Raw genomic sequence first — 27,425 nt, 5'->3', positions numbered from 1 at the left:
CGCGAAGCTCCGGTCCTTCCTTGAAAGTTTGGGGGGATTCGTCAAGCGGGGGCCGAGATAAAAGGGGGGTCCCAAAACGTGTTTTCCCCATGTTAATTTCCATAGGGCGGTCGACCTTACTTTTAGCGCGAACGGCTGAATGGATTTCCACCAAACTTGGCAAAATAGTAGGGACAGGTACCCCAATGTGCCTTTGCTATGTCTCAAGAAATGTGCTCCAGTGGTTTTTAAGAAAATTAACTTTGAAAAAATATATATTGGGCTACATTGGGCTATATATATGTTAGAGCCCAAATGTAGCCCAATGTAGCCCAAAGATGGCCACCAGAGAAAAAAAAAACAAATGTAGCCAAATATCAGCCAGATGTAGCCCAACTATAGCCCAATGACAGAATGTCCCAGAGTGTTCTAAAGAACAACTAGAGCGCTAACAGTCTTACTTATGACAAATGTATGGCACACCTGAAGTCATCTTGATTGGAATAAAGTGTTAACACTTAAAACATTTAATTTGCAAAGGAACAAAATGAGGGGGTTCATTTTGCCATAGAAATTATGATTAGTGCTGAAGAAAGAAAAATTAGGGCACATTTTGAGTGACATCTCAAATCCTCTTATATTTCATTAAAACAATTCTGATATGCATTCTCCCAAGATGGCCACCAGAGACAAAATAGCCCAAATGTAGCCCAAATATCAGCCAGATGTAGCCCAACTATAGCCCAATGACAGAATGTCCCAGAGTGCTCTAAAGAACAACTAGAACGCTAACAGTCTTACTTATGACAAAAGTATGGCACACCTGAAGTCATCTTGATTGGAATAAAGTGGTAACACTTAATACATTTAATTTGAAAAGGAACAAAATGAGGGGTTTCATTTTGCCATAGAAGTTTTATATATATATCTATCTACAGTCTATCTTTTATGTCTACTCACACCTGAAGGAAGGAGGCGGGCTCTATATATATCTGAAATATTATGGCGCCAATTAGATTGAAAAAGCATGCTGCGCAGGCGAAACGCGTCTCTCTGTCATTGCGGGGTCGTAGGAGACCTGACTTTGAATAAATAAGCCTTATACCTACATACCTGATGTACGTGCCTCTTCTTCGTTGGAGCAGGACTGTCTTTTGGATTAAATTCAGCATCGGCGGTTGGCGCTGTACACGTACCACCAGTTGTTTTGTGGCTCCACTTATGACTGCAGTTACCTTTGGAGGAGCATGGTAGCGCTATACAGTGGAGCCCCCAGGGAGTGCGCCAGGAAGAGGACAAAGGATGACAGCTGTGGAGATCCCAGATTGCGGAGCGGGGCGGTCTCTGCGACTGCCAGCACGTAGGTCTGCTTTCCGCAGCAAGAAATGCCTTGCCTGGGATATACTGGACCCCTTTGGTGAATGGGCACCGTGATTGCCAATGCATATGCGGTGAGGTGTGCTGGGCATAACCAATTTATTCGCATCGGTCTCCTCCGACCTCGTATGTGTGCCTATAACTATTTTATACTTCATGCTGCTCAATTGACACTTGCAACATTTCCGTAACTGTAACCTCGATTAGGGACTTCATCCCTCTTGTTTGAACTATTATCCGGTTATTGACACAGACTATTTAAGGAGCACTTTCAATCTGAACTCCCACATAAAACACTCGCTAACCAAACAGGAACATGCCAGGCTGCCTAAGGGGATTATGGGTCTTGCAGTCCCGCTGGGAGGAGTGGCAATTACCCGGAGGCGGCATTTATGTCAAAATTAGATACAGCCTGTGTAATTAGAGCCCCGTGGCTTTGTTACAAGCCCAATCATGTTTACCCCATGTGTTTGTTCCTGCGTGCATTTGGAAGCATAGTTCAAATTTCACTCTGTGTAACATTATTGTTGAAACCGGACAGGTTTTCTTTTGTTTAGATACGAGGCAATGTGGTGGATGCAATCAAGTAGGCAATGTGGTGGATGCAATCAAGTATTAAAATTATTGGGAGCATGACTTGTATAAAAAATACTTTTAAATTATGCAGTTCTATTTAGTATTATCTGATTTATCATCAGCAAGGCAGCATGTTCTGAGAGTATTAGCGCCATAATTCAGAGAAACATTTAAGCACCTCAGCTGGCCATTACGACATGTTCATATCGAGAGGCAGATGACTTACAAATATGTCATGAGTGATGTCACTGACCATGTCATGAGTGATGTAATATGTGACGTCATCAGCAGTGCATTGCACGCGCAAGTTATAGTGAGTCCAACTAACTATAACGTGGGAATTTCAATGGTTTTATGCGAGTAAAATTTCCACCTAACTATAACTGGTGTGAAACCTATGGTTTTCTCAGTGAATTTAATAGGTTTTTTAAATGCTAATTCCTAACTATAACTGGTGTGAAACCTATGGTTTTTTCAGCGAATATATATATATATATATATATATATGCAGGTAACCTCCTCCCAAAGAAAAGAGCAGTGACCCGAAGGGGAGTTCAAGGAAACACTTTAATGTGGGATTTTGTCAGGCGAATGCATTTCGGCGTTTCTTGCCTTCCTCAGCGCCCCTCTCGAAAATGCTTCCTCTGCTGTTGTGGCAAATGCAGTCCCGCCTCATTTTCATATCCATTGTTCCGCCCCCTAGTAATAACGAGGCTCACCTGTGCAGTCCTTCTGTGGTGAACTACACAACCCACAATGCCTCTGTATGGTGCATTTGGTTCCGATGATGCCGGGGGAAAAATACACTGAAGGAACTGGATGTAGAGACAGGCACAGCACCAGATGAAATCACGGAGGTAACAGAGCCCCTCAATCAGCGTTGTCCTCGAGTCCCCTTCACAACCGCCGCCACCATTCTGCCAGGAGTCCATCACGGGGGCCGGCAATGGGAACCATGTCGCCCAGGTAGGAGGTATGAATACCTCACAACCGCGTTCTCCTCCCAGCGTCGTGGTGGGTACTGGACACCAATGTTGCCACATTGACGAAGTTCAGCGCTCCGTAGAGCATACCAGGAAGGTCCAGACCTCTTGTGCGGCGGGGGTACACTGGAATGCGCTCTGGCTGGCGCATAAATATGCAGGTAACCTCCTCCCAAAGAAAAGAGCAGTGACCCGAAGGGGAGTTCAAGGAAACACTTTAATGTGGGATTTTGTCAGGCGAATGCATTTCGGCGTTTCTTGCCTTCCTCAGCGCCCCTCTCGAAAATGCTTCCTCTGCTGTTGTGGCAAATGCAGTCCCGCCTCATTTTCATATCCATTGTTCCGCCCCCTAGTAATAACGAGGCTCACCTGTGCAGTCCTTCTGTGGTGAACTACACAACCCACAATGCCTCTGTATGGTGCATTTGGTTCCGATGATGCCGGGGGAAAAATACACTGAAGGAACTGGATGTAGAGACAGGCACAGCACCAGATGAAATCACGGAGGTAACAGAGCCCCTCAATCAGCGTTGTCCTCGAGTCCCCTTCACAACCGCCGCCACCATTCTGCCAGGAGTCCATCACGGGGGCCGGCAATGGGAACCATGTCGCCCAGGTAGGAGGTATGAATACCTCACAACCGCGTTCTCCTCCCAGCGTCGTGGTGGGTACTGGACACCAATGTTGCCACATTGACGAAGTTCAGCGCTCCGTAGAGCATACCAGGAAGGTCCAGACCTCTTGTGCGGCGGGGGTACACTGGAATGCGCTCTGGCTGGCGCATAAATATGCAGGTAACCTCCTCCCAAAGAAAAGAGCAGTGACCCGAAGGGGAGTTCAAGGAAACACTTTAATGTGGGATTTTGTCAGGCGAATGCATTTCGGCGTTTCTTGCCTTCCTCAGCGCCCCTCTCGAAAATGCTTCCTCTGCTGTTGTGGCAAATGCAGTCCCGCCTCATTTTCATATCCATTGTTCCGCCCCCTAGTAATAACGAGGCTCACCTGTGCAGTCCTTCTGTGGTGAACTACACAACCCACAATGCCTCTGTATGGTGCATTTGGTTCCGATGATGCCGGGGGAAAAATACACTGAAGGAACTGGATGTAGAGACAGGCACAGCACCAGATGAAATCACGGAGGTAACAGAGCCCCTCAATCAGCGTTGTCCTCGAGTCCCCTTCACAACCGCCGCCACCATTCTGCCAGGAGTCCATCACGGGGGCCGGCAATGGGAACCATGTCGCCCAGGTAGGAGGTATGAATACCTCACAACCGCGTTCTCCTCCCAGCGTCGTGGTGGGTACTGGACACCAATGTTGCCACATTGACGAAGTTCAGCGCTCCGTAGAGCATACCAGGAAGGTCCAGACCTCTTGTGCGGCGGGGGTACACTGGAATGCGCTCTGGCTGGCGCATAAATATGCAGGTAACCTCCTCCCAAAGAAAAGAGCAGTGACCCGAAGGGGAGTTCAAGGAAACACTTTAATGTGGGATTTTGTCAGGCGAATGCATTTCGGCGTTTCTTGCCTTCCTCAGCGCCCCTCTCGAAAATGCTTCCTCTGCTGTTGTGGCAAATGCAGTCCCGCCTCATTTTCATATCCATTGTTCCGCCCCCTAGTAATAACGAGGCTCACCTGTGCAGTCCTTCTGTGGTGAACTACACAACCCACAATGCCTCTGTATGGTGCATTTGGTTCCGATGATGCCGGGGGAAAAATACACTGAAGGAACTGGATGTAGAGACAGGCACAGCACCAGATGAAATCACGGAGGTAACAGAGCCCCTCAATCAGCGTTGTCCTCGAGTCCCCTTCACAACCGCCGCCACCATTCTGCCAGGAGTCCATCACGGGGGCCGGCAATGGGAACCATGTCGCCCAGGTAGGAGGTATGAATACCTCACAACCGCGTTCTCCTCCCAGCGTCGTGGTGGGTACTGGACACCAATGTTGCCACATTGACGAAGTTCAGCGCTCCGTAGAGCATACCAGGAAGGTCCAGACCTCTTGTGCGGCGGGGGTACACTGGAATGCGCTCTGGCTGGCGCATAAATATGCAGGTAACCTCCTCCCAAAGAAAAGAGCAGTGACCCGAAGGGGAGTTCAAGGAAACACTTTAATGTGGGATTTTGTCAGGCGAATGCATTTCGGCGTTTCTTGCCTTCCTCAGCGCCCCTCTCGAAAATGCTTCCTCTGCTGTTGTGGCAAATGCAGTCCCGCCTCATTTTCATATCCATTGTTCCGCCCCCTAGTAATAACGAGGCTCACCTGTGCAGTCCTTCTGTGGTGAACTACACAACCCACAATGCCTCTGTATGGTGCATTTGGTTCCGATGATGCCGGGGGAAAAATACACTGAAGGAACTGGATGTAGAGACAGGCACAGCACCAGATGAAATCACGGAGGTAACAGAGCCCCTCAATCAGCGTTGTCCTCGAGTCCCCTTCACAACCGCCGCCACCATTCTGCCAGGAGTCCATCACGGGGGCCGGCAATGGGAACCATGTCGCCCAGGTAGGAGGTATCCAGGACTGGGCTCCGGGCGAGAGGTAGCGGGGATTGCTACATATATATATATATATATATATATATATATATATATATATATATATATATATATATATATATATATATATACGATTCACAGTCCTGCTCCGTTTACTACAAAGGGACAAGAATTCCGTAAGCAACCAACGGAACCCACAGGTACAGACCACTCCACAGCGCAAGAAGTAACTTCAAAGGTGGTTTATTTTCACGCAATCGCCAGCATGCCGCGTTTCGGTCACTACACGGTGACCTTGATCACACATATATATACTTGAGGTCTCATCCTGTGTAAATAGTGTTTGTTGGGTGTATATATATTTATTGGCAAGTTGCTTGTACATTCATGTTTTTATACCTATATTTATATATTTATAACTCATGATCTATATTTTTTACACCTGATTTTAAACATGATAATGTACATTAAGTATATTGCGCATATTTATAGCAATGACGAACTGTTTACATGACACTATTTTGCACTTTATCTAATATATTGCACTGTTGCCTAGTTTTGCACTGCTAATCTACTGGATTTCCCAGTGACTCTTGTTGTGTATTGTTCACAATGGTTAGACAGCATTTGCACTTTAAATACTATTATCTGTATTTTGCAATATAGGCTGACTTCAGGGATTATCCCGCGATGCGCTGTTCTTTTTAACTGTTGTCTATGTCTATGATATTGATCATGTGACATGTGACCTTGACCCACCAATGATATTGTACGTAATTGAGCACTAGCACTTTAAAAATTGCCTCCTCCCTAGCATGCGTCATGTGATCAAGGCCTCTGTGAAGGTCGAAACGTCATGCTGAGGTGTGCCGTCTCCTCGAGGAAATAAAAATTCACTGCTCACCTGCACCTGAGGTCTCCTCTCTTCTTCCTGCGCTGCGGTATCCAGGACTGGATATATACGATTCACAGTCCTGCTCCGTTTACTACAAAGGGACAAGAATTCCGTAAGCAACCAACGGAACCCACAGGTACAGACCACTCCACAGCGCAAGAAGTAACTTCAAAGGTGGTTTATTTTCACGCAATCGCCAGCATGACGCGTTTCGGTCACTACACGGTGACCTTGATCACACATATATATATATATATATATATATATATATATATATATATATATATATATATATATATATATATATATATGATGCTGATGCTGTAATATAACTACAGCAATAGAGACAGCTATGTTCAGTTACACTTTTTATCAGAATCAAAAAATATGAATTTGTGTTCCAGAATATCATAAAGCATTTGGTGAGCATTGAGTAGTGTTCTCTGATAGGCAAGTTTAAATTAAGCTTCATATTCATACCTAGACTTTGGTGCTATCAATTCTAACATGCTCAGAGTAAAAAAATAGTTTGCTTGAAATATCAAGATCAAATGAAATGCCTAATATCAGTTTTTTACTTTAAGCGATAGGAATTTAATGTTGTGATTGTGTCCCGACCAAATATTAATTGTTGAGTGAATTAGATCTCCTGGGTCGGAGGTAAATCTAAACAGTATGTATGATAACAGCTAGGCTGTGAGATTTGTTAGTAACAGATTTGAAAGACTTCCTTGGATAATGTGCATGATATGAGGGATTGGTCTGCCTCTTTCAGACATTCAGTCCTGTTCCTTTTTAAAGTGACAGCAATTCCAGTCATTCGATCTCCAGTGGTCTGCGGGTATTTCTGCCTGTCACATTAACAGGAGCCTGAGCAAAGCCTTTGTTGTACAGGTGGCTGCCTTGACTTGTTAGTTGAGAAATCAGGGTTGGAAAAGGGTCATTTTCCTTAAAATTCACTTCGCCATACTTAATTTTGCTCCAGAAGCCCCTGATGTGTAACTTTGACTGTTTTGGAACGTCATATCAAACTTCTTTAGTGATTGTTGTGCACAATGTTTCGTATACATTTGAGACTGTAAAGAAAACATGTAGAAAACATGTAGATAGGAAATTTAAAAAAAATTCAAGTTTCAAATTCTGAGAACTGTTTCTTTTCAGAAACTGCTTTAATCATAGTGTTTGATTCTTACTTACATAATAAATAATATCAATACCTGTGGGCCAAGATCAGCTGTTAATTACTCTTCCTGTAAATATGCACCCAAGATGCCAGGGCAAATAACAAGTGGGTGGGGGTAATTAACTGCAATTACCTGGTAGGTAAGCAAATGAGGCTTTCGTACCACCTCTAGCAACCAAAATAGGGAGTGCTGTAAGACAAAGCTGGTTGAAAAATCACAGCTCCATTAACCCACGGCACTCCCTGTATCTTCCCAAGCACTGTTGGTTCGCAGACGGCTGCCCAGGTGCCTCCTCCTGTTTTTGTGCACGGAAAGGCTAACCAGACAAAGAAAAGTGGAGCAAGTGCTAGAAAAGAAGGATGGAGCGCCGCAGGAGAAAGAAGCCATTTTTCTTATCAAAAACATTCAGCTAAGAGATTACTTGTACTCCTGCTGCCCTCTCTATTTGCCCGCTCCACACCAGAGACATTAGGGTATTCCAGCAAAAGAATGCTCCTTTTAAGTAAGCAAAGGGAGCATTCTAGTTGGTTGGGCAGCTCCCAACACCCCACTCTTTGGGATATTAAAGAACATAATACTAAAACACTGGGGTAAGAACTAGTAGAGTCTCCCAAACATATTGTGAATATTTAATCATTTTTACCTAATAATTTCTATTTTCCTCATGTATGTAGCAGAGGGAAAGGGAAAAGGAATGGAGTAAATACCTCATTATTAAAGCTTTGCATTTTTTTGCCATTATATATTCACTATATAATCCCTATGTTATTCTTAAAGATATGTGGTGGTATGTATGCACCATGCCTTGAGAACATTGTGCTCCAAATATTAACTCAGTGGATATGTCTTTCTTGTTTTGCGAATTAAATAAAAACTCAAATATTAACATTAAATAGAATAGAAGTATCCCTTGTGATCCATGGCAATCAATACTGAAAATCATGCTGCATTACCTCAGGGAGTTCTTCTATAAAAGAGTGAATATTCGCTGATTTGGCCACTTTTATTATTTCGTCCATTGCCACAGTTCTACTGTTGTCACCATACGCAATGTTCTCCGCGATACTGCAGTCAAATAACACCGGCTCCTGAGAAACGATTCCAATTTGGGCTCGCAGCCACTGTATATTAAGTTTTGTTGTATCAACTCCGTCGAACATCTGAAAAAAACATAAATATTTAATTGTTTTGCAAACTGGAGTTTTATCGTCATTGCTACAAGTACTATACCCGTTCCTTCAGCAGCGAAGGATTTTGCCCTGGAAAATGTGCTGATAACAGTCGCACAGCATATTGACAGAATGTAGCAAGTGAGTCCGCATACGGGAGGGCAAATTATATGTGGTATAGAGTACCCCCTGCTGTACATTACACTGATATGGAAGTCATTGAGGAGTTCCATGACCATGTAGAGGAATGATGCTGAAGGCCAAATTCCTGTATAGGTTTATGGAACTCTGAGGTGACTTGCACTATCCTTGTCATCTATGGCAGGGGGGTACTCAAGTCTTTATAATAAATAGACACACCATCAGCTTTTTCACAAACCACTTGCATTTTTGTTGCTAGTTCTTTCATATGAAGGAAAGAGCACGTTATAGGTTCGTTCTGTCCCAATTCACTGATTATAAAGAAATTAGTAATGGGTATTTATACAGGGATTGCAGAATCCCATGTATTATATACATGTCTACAAGAAATCTGTGTATGTTCCTCAGGGTTGCTTACCTGGCTGGTGTAGTACCATATTACAGTTAAAAACTGACCTGCACTTATATCGACTTCCCAATACTGGCTACCAGCTACCGTCAAGCTAATTAGATGTTGAGTTAGGAATAGGAAATCTATAGGTCAATATTCCTGCTCTCAATATTGTGACAAACACGCCGTTGACTAGTTGATGGCCCAGTGGTCCATTCACTCTGAAATGAAGCCATTCGCCTTCAGCACACAGAAGAGGTCCATCTGACCCATATGGTCATTGTAGCCATGCTTTTAAGAGTGTACTAATCAACAAGTGCGGATGACATTCCTACACTCATTGCTGTCTTACACGATGAATATTTGATGGGGGGTTTTACAGCAGATAAAATATAACATTCCTTGTAATATGAAAAGACAGAATACACAGACATCCAGGAGGCTTCCATAGGTTCCTGAATTAGAGAGTCATTTTGGATGGAAACGAGGTAAAGCGATTGAAGAGAAAAAAATAGCATGGGCTGGAAAGAGCATTATTATAACAAGCATTGGCAAAGCCAAGAGGCCTCTGACCTATGATGTGAGCGCTGTGCTGTTAGCTGTGCTAATGTTTGTTAAGTATTGTATTTTTGGGATACAGTGGTATTGTACCTGCTGCACATGATGATGAACTTACAGCCCAGTAGGTGTAGTAGTGTGGGGGTTAAGGACAGGAAAGAACAACATATCTCAGTAGTTGTTTTTTTATTCAGAGAATACTGTGTGTGAAAGAGCAAAGCTTGCATTCTTGAATGGACTGGAAGGACACGAACGATGGAGATAATTGGTGTAGTACAGAATTAAACAAGGAGAATAAGCAGCGTGTCAATGGTGTTAAAATGTAATTGAATGTGGTGGCAGCTAATGGGCAAAAAGAACGTGAAGGGAGGTTGTGAAGGTTAGAAGTGGAAGAGGACGATGGAGAGGGGTGGTCTTCCAGAACAGTTGTGGGTTGTAGTTGTTTTCAAGTAACACGGGTGAAAAAAAAGCAGAGGAAAAGCACATGTGAGACAAAATGGTGCTGTGGCACTAATGGGAGCTATGCCCTTGAAAATGGGGAACACACTCTAGGGACGGGAGAGAATATGTAGATGGGTGAAATAAAGCAAAAGTGTGTTTTTAATAGGTTTGTCTGGCGCACTAACGCTACTCCACTCGCTGCACGAAAGCAAGCTACGCTCCAGGTGGAGTAGCTGTGCTGGCTACGGACGGGAGAGGACAGAGGGATGTGTTGGGGAGGGGTGCAGCAAAGAAGAGTGACAGCTGCTTGTGGTGTTTTAATACATGTGCGAAAAAGGACACTTTTAAGTGAACAACGTAGACAAGTACAAAATGTGTGGACGGGAGAAGTGAGGTTGACAGTGAGTAATGGCCTCAGTGCGAGGAAATAAATATGTTCCTCGGGTAAAATGACGCATTTACTTGTGGTAAATTGGTCCCTGAAGCCACCGTGTAATGGAAAGCATGAATGGAAAGTACTCCTGTGGAAGTGCAGATACAAAGAGTAAGGATGGGAGAGGCGCCATAGAAGATCACTAATGGGGTTGTTGATTCAGAAGGATATGTTCTCATAGTTTTCAGGTGAGAATAGCAGTAGCCACTACATGGTTAACAAAAAATGAAATGTGCAGCGTCATGGCCAGAGTGTCATCGGCTGCAGTCCAATCAGGAAATGGGCAACTGTGCTTCAGGTAAAGAGGTGAAATAAAGGATTCATTAGTGTTGGTTTTATTTCTGGGGAACTGTGGCACTGCACCTCATAAAGTTAAGGACCGGTAAGTGTAGTTGTGTAGGGCAGGTAAAGGAAGACTTGGAGCTTTGTTTGGAGAGGAGGCAAGAACATACCTAGCTTAGGTGAGTGTGTAAGTAAAGGACAAGGCTCAAACAAGCATAGTTTGTATTTTAAAACAGGCCGGAAGGGCACGAAGGATACAGTATAATTGGTACATTGCAGAATTCCACCAATGATGAAAGTAGACTTCAAGAAGACAGCAGCCTCTAAGTGAGGAGGCAATGTAAGTAGAGGCAAAAGGGGTAAAAGGAAATGAAGGGGGGGTGTGGAGCCTTAAAGTATAACAGGAACAGGGAAAGGTGCATGGGAGGGGGCTTCCAGAACAACCAGTGTGCTTCTGATTGTTTACAAGTAGCAGGCACAAAAAATCACCACCTGTGCAGATCATGATGAAAAGCACATCGGAGAGAGCTACAATCCAAGAGCCACTGCACCTGCTGCACTAACAAAAGATACAACCCTGTAAATGTGGGGGTAAAGGCTAGTGATGGTAGAGGGCTATGTAGAAATCAAGCAATAATCTGGGTGGAATGGGTTTGTTTAGATAGGGCACTGTGCACTGCACCTGCTGCACAAATGGACGCTTGTGATGTGATGTGAAGGACACTTATAGAGCGCACTACCACTCCAGGGAGCATCTTGGGGCTTAGATTTAAATGCTAAAAAAGATGTGCGGAAATAGATATCTCAATCAGAATAGTTACATCATTGATTTGCAGGCTGAGTCTGCCAAGCTATGAATCCATGTCTTGAGGGATTTCTTGAATTGTTTTTCAGATATGATGTAGCGCAAGTTTAGAGGCAGTGTATTCCATGCCTTGGCACCAAATACTGCTATAGACTTGCCTCCCTTTGTCTTAAGTTTGAATTTTGGTACACTCATTAAATTGGCTGTGGCAGATCTGAGATCCCGGGTAGGGTAGTATCTATTGAAATATTTGGAGAGATATAGGGGACCATGTTTATGATAAGCCCTGAAAGCAATCACCAACACTTTGAACAGAATGCATTTATGTATGGGAAGCCAATGAAGTTCCTTCAGTGCGGCAGAGGCCGAAGATTTCCTTGGCCATCTGAGCACCAGTCTTGCTGCGGCATGCTGAACCATCTGTAGTTTATGTAGGGCAGATTTATTGATCCCTGCGTACAGGCTGTTGCCGTAGTCAAGTCTTGATGTAATTAATGCCACTGCAACAGTACGCCTGGCAGGTAGGGGAAGAAGATCGAAGAACTTCCTGAGGCCCTTAATGATATTGAAGCATGATCCAGCCACTTCCTTTACCTGTTGTTTAAACGAAAGTGACTCGTCAAATTTTATGCCCAGGTTTCGTGCTGCTAAGATGGTATTGGGCGGAGCTTCTTCCTCTTTTGGCCAACAACTCTGAGGGGAGAACAGATTATTGTGACCGAACGGCACAATTTCTGTTTTAGCCGAGTTGCATTTCAGATGGTTGTTTTTCATCCAGGCAAAAGTAGCCGTGAGACACTCTTTTAGGGACTGTTCGGCTACTGCCGGATCTTCGTCAAGGGTGAGGACCAATTGCGTATCGTCAGCATACGCTACAGTACTAATTCCAAAAGTGGAGATGAGCTCAATCAGGGGGGCCATATATAGATTTAATAAGATAGGGCTCAAACTAGAGCCCTGTGGTACCCCAGATCGAACCACCATCTCCTCGGAACAGAACTGGCCTAACATTATGATCTCCCTTCTGTCCTCCAGGAAATTTGCAAACCATTTTGACACAGTGCCTCCTATGCCAACATTCCTTAGACGATGTAATAAAATCGCATGAGACACCATGTCAAACGCTGCAGAGAGATCCAACAGGATCAGAACGGCCCTCTTTCCCTGGCCCAATGCAGCTTTGATGGTCTCTGTGGTGTACAACACTGCAGATTCAGTAGAGTGATGGGCTTTGAACCCGGCCAGGTTGGGGTGAAGGATATGATTCTCCTCCAGGTAGGAAACCAACTGCTTATTAACACAGGTTTCTGTCATTTTACAAATAGCCGGGAGAAGCGAAATAGGCCGTAGATTGGACAGGACCGTCGGATCCCGCAATGCTTTCTTCTGTAGGGGTTTTACCGCGGCGACTTTCCAGCAGTCTGGAATCTCCCCTGTTTGGAGTGAGGAATTGAGGATTGAGTTAATAAAGGGATTAACCTCCTCTGTTATCGCTTTTAACAATGTTGGCGGACAAGGATCAAAAGGTGATCCTGATTTAGTATTGGATATAACTTTGGAGGATTCGCCCAGGGTAATCGGAGTAAAAGTATCCCACACTGCCAAGTGTGGTTTATCATCTTTTTCATTTAAGGCTTCCAAATTGATCTGGGGAAAATCTTTAGTGAGGTTCATAACCTTCTGTTCAAAGACGGTTGCTATCTCGTTACAAAGGGCCTGGGATGGGGGGATTTCTTGTACAAGTATTTTGGGATTCCTAAAGTTATTGACAATTTGGAAGATTTCCTTTTGATTGTTTTTGGAAGCTTCAATCACGTTCGTGTAGTAGCTTGCTTCGATATAGTAAGTGCAGTGTTGGACAGGGGACGAGGGGGGCTGTTAGGGGTGGCTGGTCAGTGAAGAATGGTGACAGGTAGTGGAGATGTCACTAAAGCACTGGCAGCACACTTTGTAGGTAACAACATAGCCAAATACACAATGTGTGGATGTGAGCAGTGGGATGGATTGTGTACAATGGCTCCAGTGGCAGAAATGAAACAGAATCCTTGGCTCCTGTTTAAAATATGAAATGAAGAAAGAGTCTGTGTTCTGTATTTCCCAGATTCCTCTGTGTCCTTGTGCCACGGCACCTGCTGCATGAATAAAAAGTACTTCCTGGGAAGTGCGGGTCCAAAAGGCAACTGAGAGGAGATGGAGGGGTGCATGGGGGGCTCTTAAATTAGTAATGATGGGAAGTAATTCTTGTTACAGAAGTACATGTATGTGTAATTTGTAGGGTAAATCCCAAGCAGGCACAACATAAATTAACAATCAGGGACAGCCTTGTTGCTGCAACAGCCTGGGATTCTGGGCAAGTCGCTTATCTTTCTGTATCCCCCCCAAAAATGTGTCATCCGCATGTTACATGATGTTCCATTTAAAAGTTATATTACAGCCTCATAAATTGAGCTTAGGAGGGTCACAACTCAGCTCCATGCGGAGATTGAAGTCAGCCGGAAGCAAAGTTAACACTGAGCCATCTCAAAGACACACTTGACATTTGACCTCTGTCTTTGTATGCACAGGAAATGTGATGAGATAAGAACAAGATTTACAGGCCTGTTTACAGAAATGGAGCACTCTGAATGATACTGGTAAATAAGGTTTTGGTGTGGGATGGACGAAGTGAACATGGAGTGCCAAAGCTAGCAAATGGAAAGCAAGAAAATGTGATTGACAAACCATAAAGCCAATGACAAGTAACAGGCAGAATGCTTCCCAAGGTCAACTTTCGGAGACTCCCCAAGATGTGTTTCACATACCACACAGCTGAGCTGTTTGGTAGGCTGCAACCTGAAAATGTTTCACAAAGATAGAATGGAGCAGCGGAGTGTTGTGTGGAAAGGGAGTGAGAACAAGAGTAAGTGAACGAAAACAAGCAAATCAGGGGCACATTACATCAAGAAAGATCTTCAAAAATGGTACACAAAGAATTATCACCAAAACTATTTTAATGAAAGAGAGTGAGAGGAAGAATTCTAGTTCCTGGACAAGAAGTAGAAGAGCTGTTCTCAGCTGACTTCCTCCGCTTAATGTAATCCCAGATATTGTGCTTTACTATACTCATTTTTCTGATTTCAATTCAGGACTGAGGCGAGTATTTTTTCTGTCCTCTGCTTCTCTTGCAATCCACTAGCCCTTTATCCAGTTAGAGAAACAATAATAATATGAATTTGGACTTCCTTAGGCTCATCTGATAACTGTAGTTACGCCAGCAATAACAGTGAATAGACTAGGCTGACTCCATGAGAAGCTAACCCTGATAATCAAAATTCAACGTTTAATGAGAACATGATAAATATATATTTGCCTTTCTCCCTACTGCCTTTATCTGACTCAGTGCAATGACACTTGGTACACAAAGCAAGGCGTACTGTAGAGCCACTATGTATTGACCTCAAAGTAAATTTAAATAACAAGTTCCACTTTCGATTCCTACCATTTTGAGTGACAAAGTTATCCCAATTCAGCATCTGAATTAGAACAGGCGTTTTAATAACTTTTTTAGAAATGCATTCTTGCAAGTGGTTACAATTGTTACCTTCAACCAGAAATTATGAATACACATTGTCTTGACGTGAGGTGACTGTGCTAGTGCAAACTTCTGGGAAACTCTTAAATGTGTGATTGATAGTCAATCAAGGTGGTACCAGCACTGGATAGTGAGCTCCACTGTCTCTAGGAGACTAGCAAAAGACTATTGGAACCAGCACTGTTAGCATCCTGACCCATCCCACAGGTCTCAGATGAACCTTTCGTTTGATCAGCCCAAACAAGTTAGAGGAGACATTAACAGGAGAAGTGCAACAGCCATACTGGAACTGAAAGTAAAGTGTCACCTGGGAGTAAGGGATGCCCCACTCCCCTTAGGAATGCAGTAGTTGTGAAGCATATAGCTCAGCTTCTTGGTTAAAAAAAGCTGAAAAAGTAACATCCCAAAGGGCATGGTACAATGTATTTAAAAAGTTGGGAATGTACTTTTAAGTTTTACATGTCCTACTAGTCGAAAACTCCCAAATTCGTTTTTCACTGCTGTAAGGCCTACCTAGCTCACAGGATAACATTGCAGGTACCTTATTGCATTTAATAAGGATATCTTCCAAATGGGAAGAGGTGAACAGTTCATGTTTGGTGTACTTGGAATTGTAATGAAATGTCCTATTTAATGGTAAAGTCGAATTTTGAATTACAATTTTGAAAACAGCACTTTTAGAAAGTTTTTTGTCGTTGCAAAATATTCATTTAAAACATATATAGTACAAAGATAAAATATACAATTGGTGCCCATACAGTTACACAAAACATACAATTTTGAAAATACAAATTACAGTGTAAACAAAAGACAATGTTAGAAGCAAAAAGTAATACAAAAATAAGTCTGTCAAGTGACAAGAACAGAATACCATGTATGCTTCCTCTTAATTTGTCAAAGGAAGGTGTCAATGTCATTTTGACCTTATTAGTTCATTAGGTCATCATCAAGACAAAAACTAAACACTGAGAGCCACTATAAAAATCAATTTGTAAAATCTTAATCAAGGCAAGGAAAGAATGGGAAAACCTCAGAATCAAACATGTTTTCCATAGTCCCAAAGTACTAAAATTACATTGGTACACCACATCAATTGGAGAGATACTGGATTGATGAGCTCAACGATTGACCAGCATGTATGCTGGGAGGAGATTAAATGCCAGGAGGAGGTCCCTACAAAGTTGTTACTAGGACCCTCATGTCCCAGCATGATTGTTGTAACAATGTAATTGTAGTATTTTAGAAAACGTGTTTGATTCAGAGGTTTCCCCATTCTTTCTTTACCTTTATTAAGATTTTACAAATTGATTTTGATGTTTGCTCTCAACGTTTTTTCTTCTTTCTGATGATGACCTAACAAACTAATATGGTCAAAACGCCGTTGACGCCTTCCTTTGGCAAATTAAATGAAAACATACATTGTATTCTGTTCCTGCCACTTGACTGACTTAATTTTGTATTACTTTTCCCCTCTGCCAATGTCTTTTATTTACACTGAAATTTGTATTTTTATGTTTGTATGGTTTGTGTAACTACGTGAGCACCAATTGTATATTGTGTACTTGTACTATGTATGTTTTAAATGAATATTTTGCAATATTATTTTCAAATAACTGCTGTGGGTACCTTATTATCCTTTTTGTTTTATTCGTATTAAGTGATTGTATCACAGTATAATTTCTTTGTTTTTTTGTTTAAATTATTTCCCTGAGCCATTGTTGTTGTAATATTGTTAATTGGCCCCAGGTTCTGGGACACAGAGCTGCCTGTTTGTTGTAATCACTTTTAGAAAGTTGGCATTTTCCTGCCTTAGCCATTTGTGCCTGCAGCCTGTCTCTAGGTCACATGAATAGGTGTAGTTGGCAGTTGGTCTCTGCTTACTTCCCCGGACAGGCACGCACAATAGTGTGTTTAGGTATGCCTGGATGAGAGGGTGGAGCTGGGCCCCACTTACACATGATTGGGCTGTGTCCTGCATTCACTAGTCTGTATCCAGCACAGGGAAGGCAGCCAACCTGATTCCTTCAAATAGAACCCCCTAGAAGTTTCTTCCACTTCAAAGAACGCACCTGGTATAAATATTGGACTTTAGACACTAACTCTTTAGTACACTTTTGGACCTGTGCAAGACTTTGCTAGGAAGAAGAACTGCTGTGCTGCCGAAAAGACTGCCACTCTGCTGGACTGCTGCTCTGATGGACTGCTGCCCTGCTGTGATGCCCTCTTGTCTCGGTGAGAACACCTGGACAAGTAACCTGTACCCAGGACCACCAGAGTGACTCCAAGGGCTAGTCTCTTGTAACCAGATCCAGGACTCTGCAACTGTGAGTCCTACTCTGCCGAGTCATGTCACCACAGTCCTGGACATTTGGAAGTGGGACTGAGGTGGTCTGCAAGCCCATCTGTGGACCCAGCACAACTGACCCATCTCCTGTGCTGTGTGTTGTATCCCAGAGACGAACTGACAAATCACTTCTGCTTTATGGATCTTCCTATCACAAGGTCTTTGCATTGCCCACACTGCCTGTAGTTTCATAGGAAACGCCACTGCATGACGCATCCTGAATGCATGCTCTTGCATCGTAAACCCTCATCAACTGCAGCCTCAAACGATGAAACAAGACCCCACATCAGAAGCCCTGCAACTTCTTTAGAACCAGTTGGTGCGCCATGCATCCACAACGCAGGACTTTGCATAAAAAGCCCCCATTGTCAATGGCCTGCTTCACGACGACACAGGACCTCACATCAGAGACAGGCTGCTCTTGGGAACCAGCCCTGAGCGATGCATCTCCAACGCGGACCTTGCAACGTCTCTGCTGCATGGCACACTCCAACTCAGACCTTGCATGGCCTATGATCTGCAACGCATCCTCGACGCGGGAACACGCAACACTTTGCAACCAGGATTGAAGGTACTCTTGTTCAGTGGGCCTAACTGGGTCCCTGTAGCTGGCCCGTGCTCCATGGTGCTCGGCCTGAACTTGTGACTTTGCCCCGGTCCGGCACAATTAGATAACCACAGTTCGTGCTTTGTGCTTTTTGGAACTATATTCACTGAAATCCTTAAAAATGCATATCTCCAGTACTACTGATTGGATATTTCTCATTCTGCCTTTGATGTATTTATTAAAGTGTACCCAATGTTGCTGTATTGTTGTGGGATTTTTCTTGTCCAGTGTTTTCGCTTGATTACTGTTTGAAAAGCTGCATAAATACTTTACACATTGCCTCTAAGTTAAGCCTACCTGGTCTGTGCCAAGCTACCAGAGGATAGAGCCCAGGACATTTTGGTGTTTGCTTGTGACTTCAACATAAAAAGGATTGTGGTTGCTGCTTGAGTAGGATTTCACCCACTCAACCAGTAGCCCAATTTCTTACAATAATGAAAGTGTTTATTTCTGGCATGTGCTGGTATATGCCCTACACATTCTATGTGAGTGTTCTCTCAGAGTATAAGAATTCCATGCTTGTCAGTTTGTGGCTGAGCACACACAAGAGCACCATATAGATGTTATTGCTTCTCAATAAAAATACTGTTTTGGTGATTCTTGTTTGTGGAGTGGTCACTTCACCATAATGATATACTCTGATTAATATGTATTTGCCATCCTGATAGCCCACTACCAGAATACTCTTCTCTATTCTCTTGGTGGTCTAACTCTCTGCCCACTTTTCAAACTACCAAAAAGAACTGTCCTCCTCTTACTAGTCCACCATGCTCACCTATCCCATCTCTGGCTGTGATGAGATCAGTGCCTAAAGCATTATTATACATTTATTTTCTTCATTTACCAGTTTGCCTCAATTTTTATAGCCTTTGTCACCCTCTCACAGTTTATATTTTGTCACCCTTTGTATAACTGCTTGCTAGTCTGAATATATTTGTGTGCTGAATGTTTGCTAATGAAAGAAACATATTTCATTTCAGTGTGGTGCTGACAGGATGTTAAGTTTCCAAATAGACATGTCTGGCTGCACTAGTACATAGTATATTTACGTTTTGTGTGGCTTTCTTAGGAAGCCTAGAGCAAACAAACCAGATTTGAAATGTAGTTAATAACTATTTTAACATAAAAACCAGTGGAAAAAACTGTTTATTCACTGCTCTGATTTCAGAGCACTAAACAACATGGGCTCAAAGTCAGAGGTTTGGTGAATGGTGATCTATCTACTGCCTCAGCTTCCAGAGACCTAATAAATGCAGGGGAATGGTGGTGGACTGTCTGGCAGGTAGGTCACTTTCTTCTACCTCTCTCGGGCCTAAGGAAGACAAGGTGATACTTTTGGCAGGACTCTGCTGACCCACAGCCACAGAGATTGTTGTCTCACAGAAATGCTGTTAGCAAGGCACTGCCTCTCTGCTCTCAGATTGACATCATGGCTTTAGGAAGGGAGGGGGAAAGCACAAATGACAAGTCGCTCAGCATCATTTTTTCTCTTTAAGAGGTGAGAGGGTATTTCTGAGTGGACTGGGAGTGTGGCAGGACACTAGGTATGTTTTGAAGTTTGAGTAGGGAACGGGAGGGTGAAGTAGTGCTGGAATGATGGTGATTGACAAGATGCCAGGTATTTTACATATTCAGGTTGCGGTGAGGATACTGGCAAGAGTAGTAGCTGCCTATAAGCAGACCTATTGTTTCAGATACATAACATATACTGAGAGTGAGCTTTGGGTCAGCCCATTGCTGGTGACTAGATAGCTTTGTTGTCTATCTCATTTGTCTACTTTTGACTCAATGGCTTTACAGACCACTTGCTACTTTTCTTGTGCTTCATACACACTTTTTTCCTTTTCATCATTTTAATTTACCGTTTCAACATGGCAGTTTAACATGTTTGAAAAGAAAATTAAAAGTGTCCACTATGCGTCATGATGCATGCACATGCACTCCTCATGACAGAGGTGTCTCGATGCATGCCCAGGCATGGGTCACGACACATACATGTGTGATGGCACATGCTTATGCATGGCTCACGATGCATGCATGTGCATCAGCAGCCATCTTGGATGAGATTCATTTAATGGAAAACTCATTCCAGATTTAGCAGCTATGCACTTTCATGCATGGCTTTGCATGCCAGTGCCAACAAGCACTGGCAAAACATATAGCTTAGCCTTTTTAAAACTGAAACCTAGTTGGCTACCTCACTACTTGTAAAATTTGGGCTGAAAGGATTAACAGAGTGTGGTGGTGAGGGGGGAGGGCAGATGGAAGGACACCAGATGTTAAAACAACAGCAAAAGGTGTAGAGCAAATGTAGGTAAGGCCATGTTGTGCATAGCTCCCTCGTGGTGCTCAGGGTGACTACCCATTTGCTGCTCATCTGAGCAGAGAAAAGGGATTCACAACATAAAATTGTAGATGGTTAGTTGTCACAGAGAACTTAAGCTTCGTACTCATGTCACTTGAAATTCCTTTGTGGAAAACATCTGCTTTTGTTGACAGATACATACATACTTTGTGATACGTCTCCCAGTGGTGAAATATTACAATGGATGGTTCAGTGGAATGACACAATTTGCAAGTTTTGGACTTCTTGTTAAACATGTAGTCTGAGGTCTGCTACCATACCTCATGAAGACAATCGTCTTCGTATACAGAGTTAAAAAAAACGTAACCAAATATAATTACAGCTTACCAGGCGCCCATCAAGGGGGTCATAGAATCTTTGCAGAAGTTGAATAGATGTGCTTTTTCCGCATCCACTGCTACCAACAAACGCTACAGTCTGTCCTTTTTCGACACCGAGGCTCAAACCTTGAAGCACAGGAACATTGGGACGCGATGGGTATTTGAACGATACATTATCGAATTCTAAACTCCCTTGAAACGTGTCCTGTTTAAAACAACCAAAACAACACAGTGTAAAACTGAACATACGACATGCAGCATAAACTATGGAAGAACAGGTCCTAGACCCAAGAAGTACAATGAATTAGTTCTGTAACATAATGTTCATTGTTTCTTAATTTTTCAGTTTATTTTCCGTTTTTTGCTATTCATAACATTCTGCAACGCCTTTCACTGATTGCAAAAATGTGAAATAATGTGTGAATATCACCAATGGAGACATTGAACAGTTATCAGGCAGTGGTCGTGAATGCTACAGACTGCATCTCTAGAGTCCCTGACTTCAAGTGTAACATTGCAGGCAAAAAGATTCTCATACTTTTGCAGATAAAATGTTGATCTGTGAAGAGCACAAATAAACCTTTGTCATTGTATTAAACCACAAGGGCAATTGTGTACTTAAATGTAAGCTAACCCTGTCTTACTTCAAAATACATTGGTCTCCTCTAGAGGGATGTTTTTGGAGGGGCAGAGAGACAATGAACATATTTTGTTGGGGAAACAAACAGTACATTATCTATTAATACTCAACTATTACCACTGATTTTTACCGTAAACGAGGACTGAAAAAAGAGAGATCAACACAGTGCATAAATTAACCCAAGCCGAAAATAATTACTCTGAGCCACACTTTAGCACATCGTGTCCTTCATCACCATAACTCTACAAATATGGACCAGTCCTAAGGAAATATGTCTTCGGCCTTCCCCAAAAGAGACAGTTAAGTTGGCAGGTAGGCTATTTCCCATCTGTACACTGTCATAAGCAAAACCAGACCAGTGCAAAGCCTACACATTTCCTAAGCTGTACTAACAACAGAAGTAAGGGCTTGGCCTGAAGAAAAGGGTAAGAGGTATTTTTAGTCACAATTAACTGCAAAATTCCCATCAACTCCTCCATAAGGCGATTTTCGAATGTCTTGTACTTTGAAATGAATATTAATAGACTAATGTCCTACATGAAAAATTTAAGTTTTGCGCCAGTTTAAAAGAAAAAGAAGAAATAATGAGATCGAACGCCTTTAACGACAAGTTGTTTGCACCCTTTATGGCGGGTGCTATTTTCTTTACTGTTTTATGATGTAGGACCTATATGTGTATCTTGGTGTAGTGACACAGGAAAGCTATCTTTCCCCTATTGTTGCAGGAACCAGAGTTCTATGGGTGGAGCATCTATATATATCTGATCAAACCAATCTGAGCGTAAGAAAAATGTGGGCACCATTTCAAACATATCACAACGTTGCACAAGATGTTTATTACACGAACACAAATACCAGAAAGCACCCTGGTCTTATATAGTGCTCAATACCAAAGCCACACAAATTGCAAGAGTATTTAGCTTTTATTGGGACTGTAGTGCCAAAACACACTAATACACTGGGGTCAAATAAAGAAACACAATACATTTTCCTGATACTACATACCCAAAGGAATGCACAATTTGGGTAAAAGACAATTCAAACACCAGTTAGCAAGGAGGTCCTGCTGAACCGTGGATTATGACTGCAAGGAGATTTTTTGCCTTGGTGGCTCTATTATTTGGGACCCTCTTAAGGAGACAATGAGAATGTAGCCTAACCGCTAGAGCCGTTGACCTCGAAGCTGAGGTACTGGGTTCGAGTCTCAGCAAGAAAGCCGAACATCCTGTGATTCTGGGCAAACCACTTAATCTCCCCGTGCCTAACAAAATGAATGTGTCCATCTGTAAGGCAGCTGGGGCTCATGGAATGCGCTCTGATACCTACGGGTCGAGTTTGGGTTATATATACCCCCCCCCCCCCCCCCCCACACAAAAAAAAAACAACTGACCGCACTCATGTATACTATTAAGTGTAAGACGACACTGTGACTACTGACAGGAGTCACTCTTTTACTGTGAAATGAAGAAGGAAACTTGAAAAACCTTCACAGCGTTCACGCCTTGACAGGCTGTGGTGCAAGCGACTTCACAAGTTTGCTTATGCCATGGATCCTTCTAAGAACCTAGTACAAGAATTACAAAGGCTAGACTTTGAATTTTCAGTGTGAAGGCAGACCTTGATTTCTTAATGACAAACATATCATAGTAGTTCCTTTAAGCGCCCCATGCTTTTCTGGGGATCCGTTAGGTTCAGAAAATGTTTAAACTCTCTTACCATGCTTTGCACCCTGCACAAGCTGATAAAGTAAATGCAGATTACTTGATTGGTTGTCTCACTGGACCTGCTTTGTCAGCCCCTCTCGTAGCGACTTTGGATGCTAGTTTGAGATTTATGATACCTTCTAACTTGCATTTAAAATGGATGAATATATTGAGTTTTGCGATGTTCAGTAAAGTGGGATCTATGTTTAGACTGATGGCGCTCAATTGTGTCAATTAGCAGCTAAAAGTACTTGGGAAGAAAGAAATCAAATGACTCTTTGTCAATGCGGCTTTGAGGAAGAGACTGTTTTGTTCAGGATATCTTGCCTAATTGTTTGAATTCACTGATTTATTGCTGTTAATTGAACACTTATTACATAAAAAACGAGTAGAAAGGAAGGTTCGAGGAGATCATTCTTTTTCTAATACAATTATTTCATTGGTCAAATAGATATTTTGGTAGAAGCACTGTCTTAAGAAGAATCTGTGCAAGTTAGGCTGTCAAAGGACCCTCTGACTGAGATTTATGCCAGCATAAGGCCGGGTTGTGTCTATATTTTGCTAATAATCAATCAATCAATCAATCAGGGATTTGTGAAGCGCGCTACTCACCCGTGAGGTTCTCAAGGAGCTGGGGGGTGGAGGGGAAGGCGGGGGGGGGGGAGAGTTACAGAGCCCTTATGTATTCATATTCATGGCCATCTATTCAGACCATCATAATGTCATTTACTTGGGGGCTTTTTTATTTGACGGAATGATTTGTAGCTCTTGGTCTGAAATTTAAGGGGCAGATGTATCAAAATACCTATTTGCGATTCTCAAATAGCGATTTTTTGAAAATCGCTATTTGAGAATTGCAAAATGGTATGTATATAAAAATTCGCTATTTTTTAGCAATTTCTTAAAATTTCTTAATTGCGATTAGCAAATTGCTAATCGCAATTAAGGAATAATTTCCCATTCATTTCTATGGGCAAGGAGGCCCATAGGAAGGAATGTGAAGTTATTCTCAATTTGCGATTCGCAATTTGCTAATCGCAAATTGAGAATAATTTAAAGGGTGCACGGGTGTCTTAAGAACACCCTGCTGCACCCCTGAAATTTACATGTGTGCACATATGAGCGCCACATGGCACCTTTTTTTTATTTTTATTAAAGACCTTTATTAATAGCAAAGCCATTGACACCACCAAGTTGTTGCATATTCACAGTGCACCATGTCATACATTGTAATAATCACGCTAGTAGCGAAGTAGAAAGTCCGTACACAGCCTTTTTGCCGGCATGGTGATGTATTGTTGGCCTATTAGAACCAAGTGTAGTGTCTCTCCACGAGCAGCATATTGGAGCGGTGTGTCAACTTGCAATCCCCTACTGCAATCGCGGCCAAAAGGTCTAGTATCGGATTAAGGTCAATAGAACTACCCCAACTAAACTCCCGCCCCTCTGAGGTTCCGTGACAATTGTAAGTGGTGTTTTCGACTCGCACGAATATGGTCGAGTCTGGTATCTACGAACCGCAAATGACGAGTTTAGTAAGTGTGCGCAGTTTCGCTGTGCTAACTTAAACCGTTCGTTTGTTATGTGGGTTTTTCATCTGTACCCACGGGTTCCATCTTAGATACGGCATCCATTTTGTCTCTTGCCCTCAAGTAGCCAGCGAACGGACGCTGTCCGCTTCGCGACCCTGGGACTCCCAAGATATTTGCGGAAGACACGTGTTCTTTGAAAGTGTCTTTATGACAAGGGGGTTGCTGCTGTAAGGCAGATGGCGCCGCTCGAGGCTCATCTTGCCGCACGGGCTTATTGTCTCAGCCGTGCATCTCATTAGGCGCGTCCCTTTGATGCCTGTATCCCGTGTTTCTCGATACCTCCCCCTTTTACACCCTTTCCGATCTCCCCACTGTCTCCGTCTTCCTCTGCACCTGTCTTCGTTCCTATTTTCGATCTGTTTTACTGCTGATTGGAATTCGCTAAATGGTGGGAAGATGGTTTTTACAGTTGGGAACCGCCAAATGTTTCCGCACTTATGTTCCGGACCTCATGTATTTCAAAGTGACCAAGGCGACCCCTCTGGGGGCTAATTGTGGGAACCGGGTTGTAAACTTTTGTTCAATGTTATCCTATGGGTAAAAACTGTATAAAAGGAGCGATCCACAGAACCAATTTGAAGCAGTCTCCCCGAACTACACTCGATGTACTTCCTGTGACTTCTGTGTTCCCTGCAGCAAATAAACCTTGAATCTTTGACGCCGAAGGAAGTGTCCCGTGTCTCTGTGATTTGTACGCCGGAGCAGGTTACCCACGAAGGTTTCAGGTGTTGTGCCCTGGCACCGCTGGGTCCAAAAGAACCCAGTCCTTCAGTTGGCGCCCAACGTGGGGCTGCATCAGTGGTACCGGTCCAAGCCCGACGATCGTGAGGAACTTCGTGTGAAATCTCCGAGGGAAGGTGCACCCCGCTTCATCGATCCTGTTGTCGAAATAAGTGGCCCGAAGACTTTTCCCGCGAAGATTCCCGCCTCCTGACGGCTGCGACGGACTGCTGCCCTGACTGTAGACCTGTTTTGGCGCCTGGCGTAGACCTTGGTATAGCGAGACGATTGACGGGCCTTCCTGAGGACGCCATCGATCTTTGAGTTAAGTATTTGTGGGTCGCTCCCAGAGTTCTTGGTTGTTGACACTTTAGCGAGTGTCTTTGTTGTTCACGCTGTATGAGTGTTTTTTGTCGGTGACACTTTGCTAGCGTACTTTGTTGTTGTATTGTTTGACGACTGCAGCCGCCAAAAACCGAGGGTTTTGTTCTTTGCTGGGACTTGGTAAATCCCGTAACCCTTGAAGTTTGTGAAACTCGGCTAGTGTGCAAGATGCCTGGTCGCAGTACTTTGTTTAGTTGTTTCAGACCTTGTGGTGCGGATTCCCTGCTGGAGGACTCGTGTCCGATACCTCCGGTTGGAACTCCTACTTATGATTTATATAGCAAACATGGGCTAGGCCCGATTGCTTTTAACGATTATTGGATTAAATATACAAAGAAAGACGGCGACCTTCGTTGGCCACCTCACGGTAGCTTCGAGGCGTCGATCTTAGATAATTTGGAAATTAAGTTGTTCGAACGTAAATCTAGGCCGGCCATGTTTGATGCCTTTCGGTTGTGGCGCAAAGAAGCCCGACAGAAAGAAATCAGACAGACTAAACGTAGTCAGCGAGATAATGTTGCTACTATAGTGAAGAAAGCTGAGCAGTTTCAGCGTGATAAGGAGGATAAGGATAAGGAAGTGTTTGAGAGGCTACAACGTATGGCCATAGATAAATGCTATCCTGCTTTGCCTACGGAGTCGGATAAGAAGGAAGAGACAGTTGAGGATCCTTTAATGTCCTATCTTATGAAGTCGCCACCTCCGTACGTACAGGGTACCGCAGCTCCTGTGGTCCCTGCCGTACCTGCTCTTCCACCCATTGTTCTTCCACCAGTTCCTCAACCTGCACCCGCTCTTCCGACTGTTCCTGCTCCTTTGTCTGTTTCTATTCCTACTGCTCCTCCGCTTCCACATACTCCTGCTCCCGCTACTGCTCCTGTGTTGATAACCCCTGTTGTTGCTACTGTCTCTACTCCTCCTCTTGTTAGTCCTGTGTCTTACTCTTCTCCCTCTACTCGTAATCGTAATTCTCCCCTTGCGACAAACTTCTTTCAGTCGCTCGGACCTGTTTTTGGGTCTGCTGGATCTGATGGTCCTCAGAGACGTAGTCAGCTTCCCGGTAACAGAGAACGTGTTGCACTATATAATATGGCGATGGGTTGGATGGTAAACCCTCTTAGAAATCCACCCCGTGTTGTCCTCGAAACGTTTAATCAATTCAACATACCAACTCAGAGATATGTGTTTGACGAAATGTGCAAGTTCCTTCATGATCAGATAGCGGCCAATGCGCCTGACGAGGTGCTGACCGCCCTGTCTGAACTTCGGCTTCAGTTCGCAACTGGACTGATAGTAGACACTAATGTTCGACGGGCTATTGAGCGGTTGCTATCTCTTCGTCCCGCTCCTATTCCTCATGCATTGTTCGTTGAGGATATTGAACAACAAGACGAGTCTGGCCAATATCCTATGCGTGAAGTTCCGCCGGTTTGGATACCAGCTGATCCTAATGCTCAA

The 27,425-nt window shown here is 43.4% G+C and overlaps 1 protein-coding gene across 2 annotated transcripts in view; it reads right to left on the bottom strand.

The window, feature by feature from the left end:
• Positions 1–27,425, bottom strand: part of LOC147688813 (ATP-binding cassette sub-family B member 5-like) — a 973,135-nt gene that overhangs the window by 37,003 nt on the left and 908,707 nt on the right. For both annotated transcript variants that reach the window (XM_086941722.1, XM_086941721.1), the window contains 2 exons: positions 20,936–21,133; positions 8,455–8,661 (listed from right to left, as the gene is read on the bottom strand). In XM_086941722.1, the coding sequence (XP_086797848.1) occupies positions 8,455–8,661; positions 20,936–21,133 (405 nt within the window). The remainder of the gene's footprint in view (positions 1–8,454; positions 8,662–20,935; positions 21,134–27,425) is intronic.

Source organism: Lissotriton vulgaris, chromosome 10, assembly GCF_964263255.1.
Source record: "Lissotriton vulgaris chromosome 10, aLisVul1.2, whole genome shotgun sequence".
In the NCBI taxonomy this organism is placed as follows: domain Eukaryota; kingdom Metazoa; phylum Chordata; class Amphibia; order Caudata; family Salamandridae; genus Lissotriton; species Lissotriton vulgaris.
Note: the sequence above shows the minus strand (reverse complement) of the source record. Positions and strands in the feature narration are given on the sequence as shown.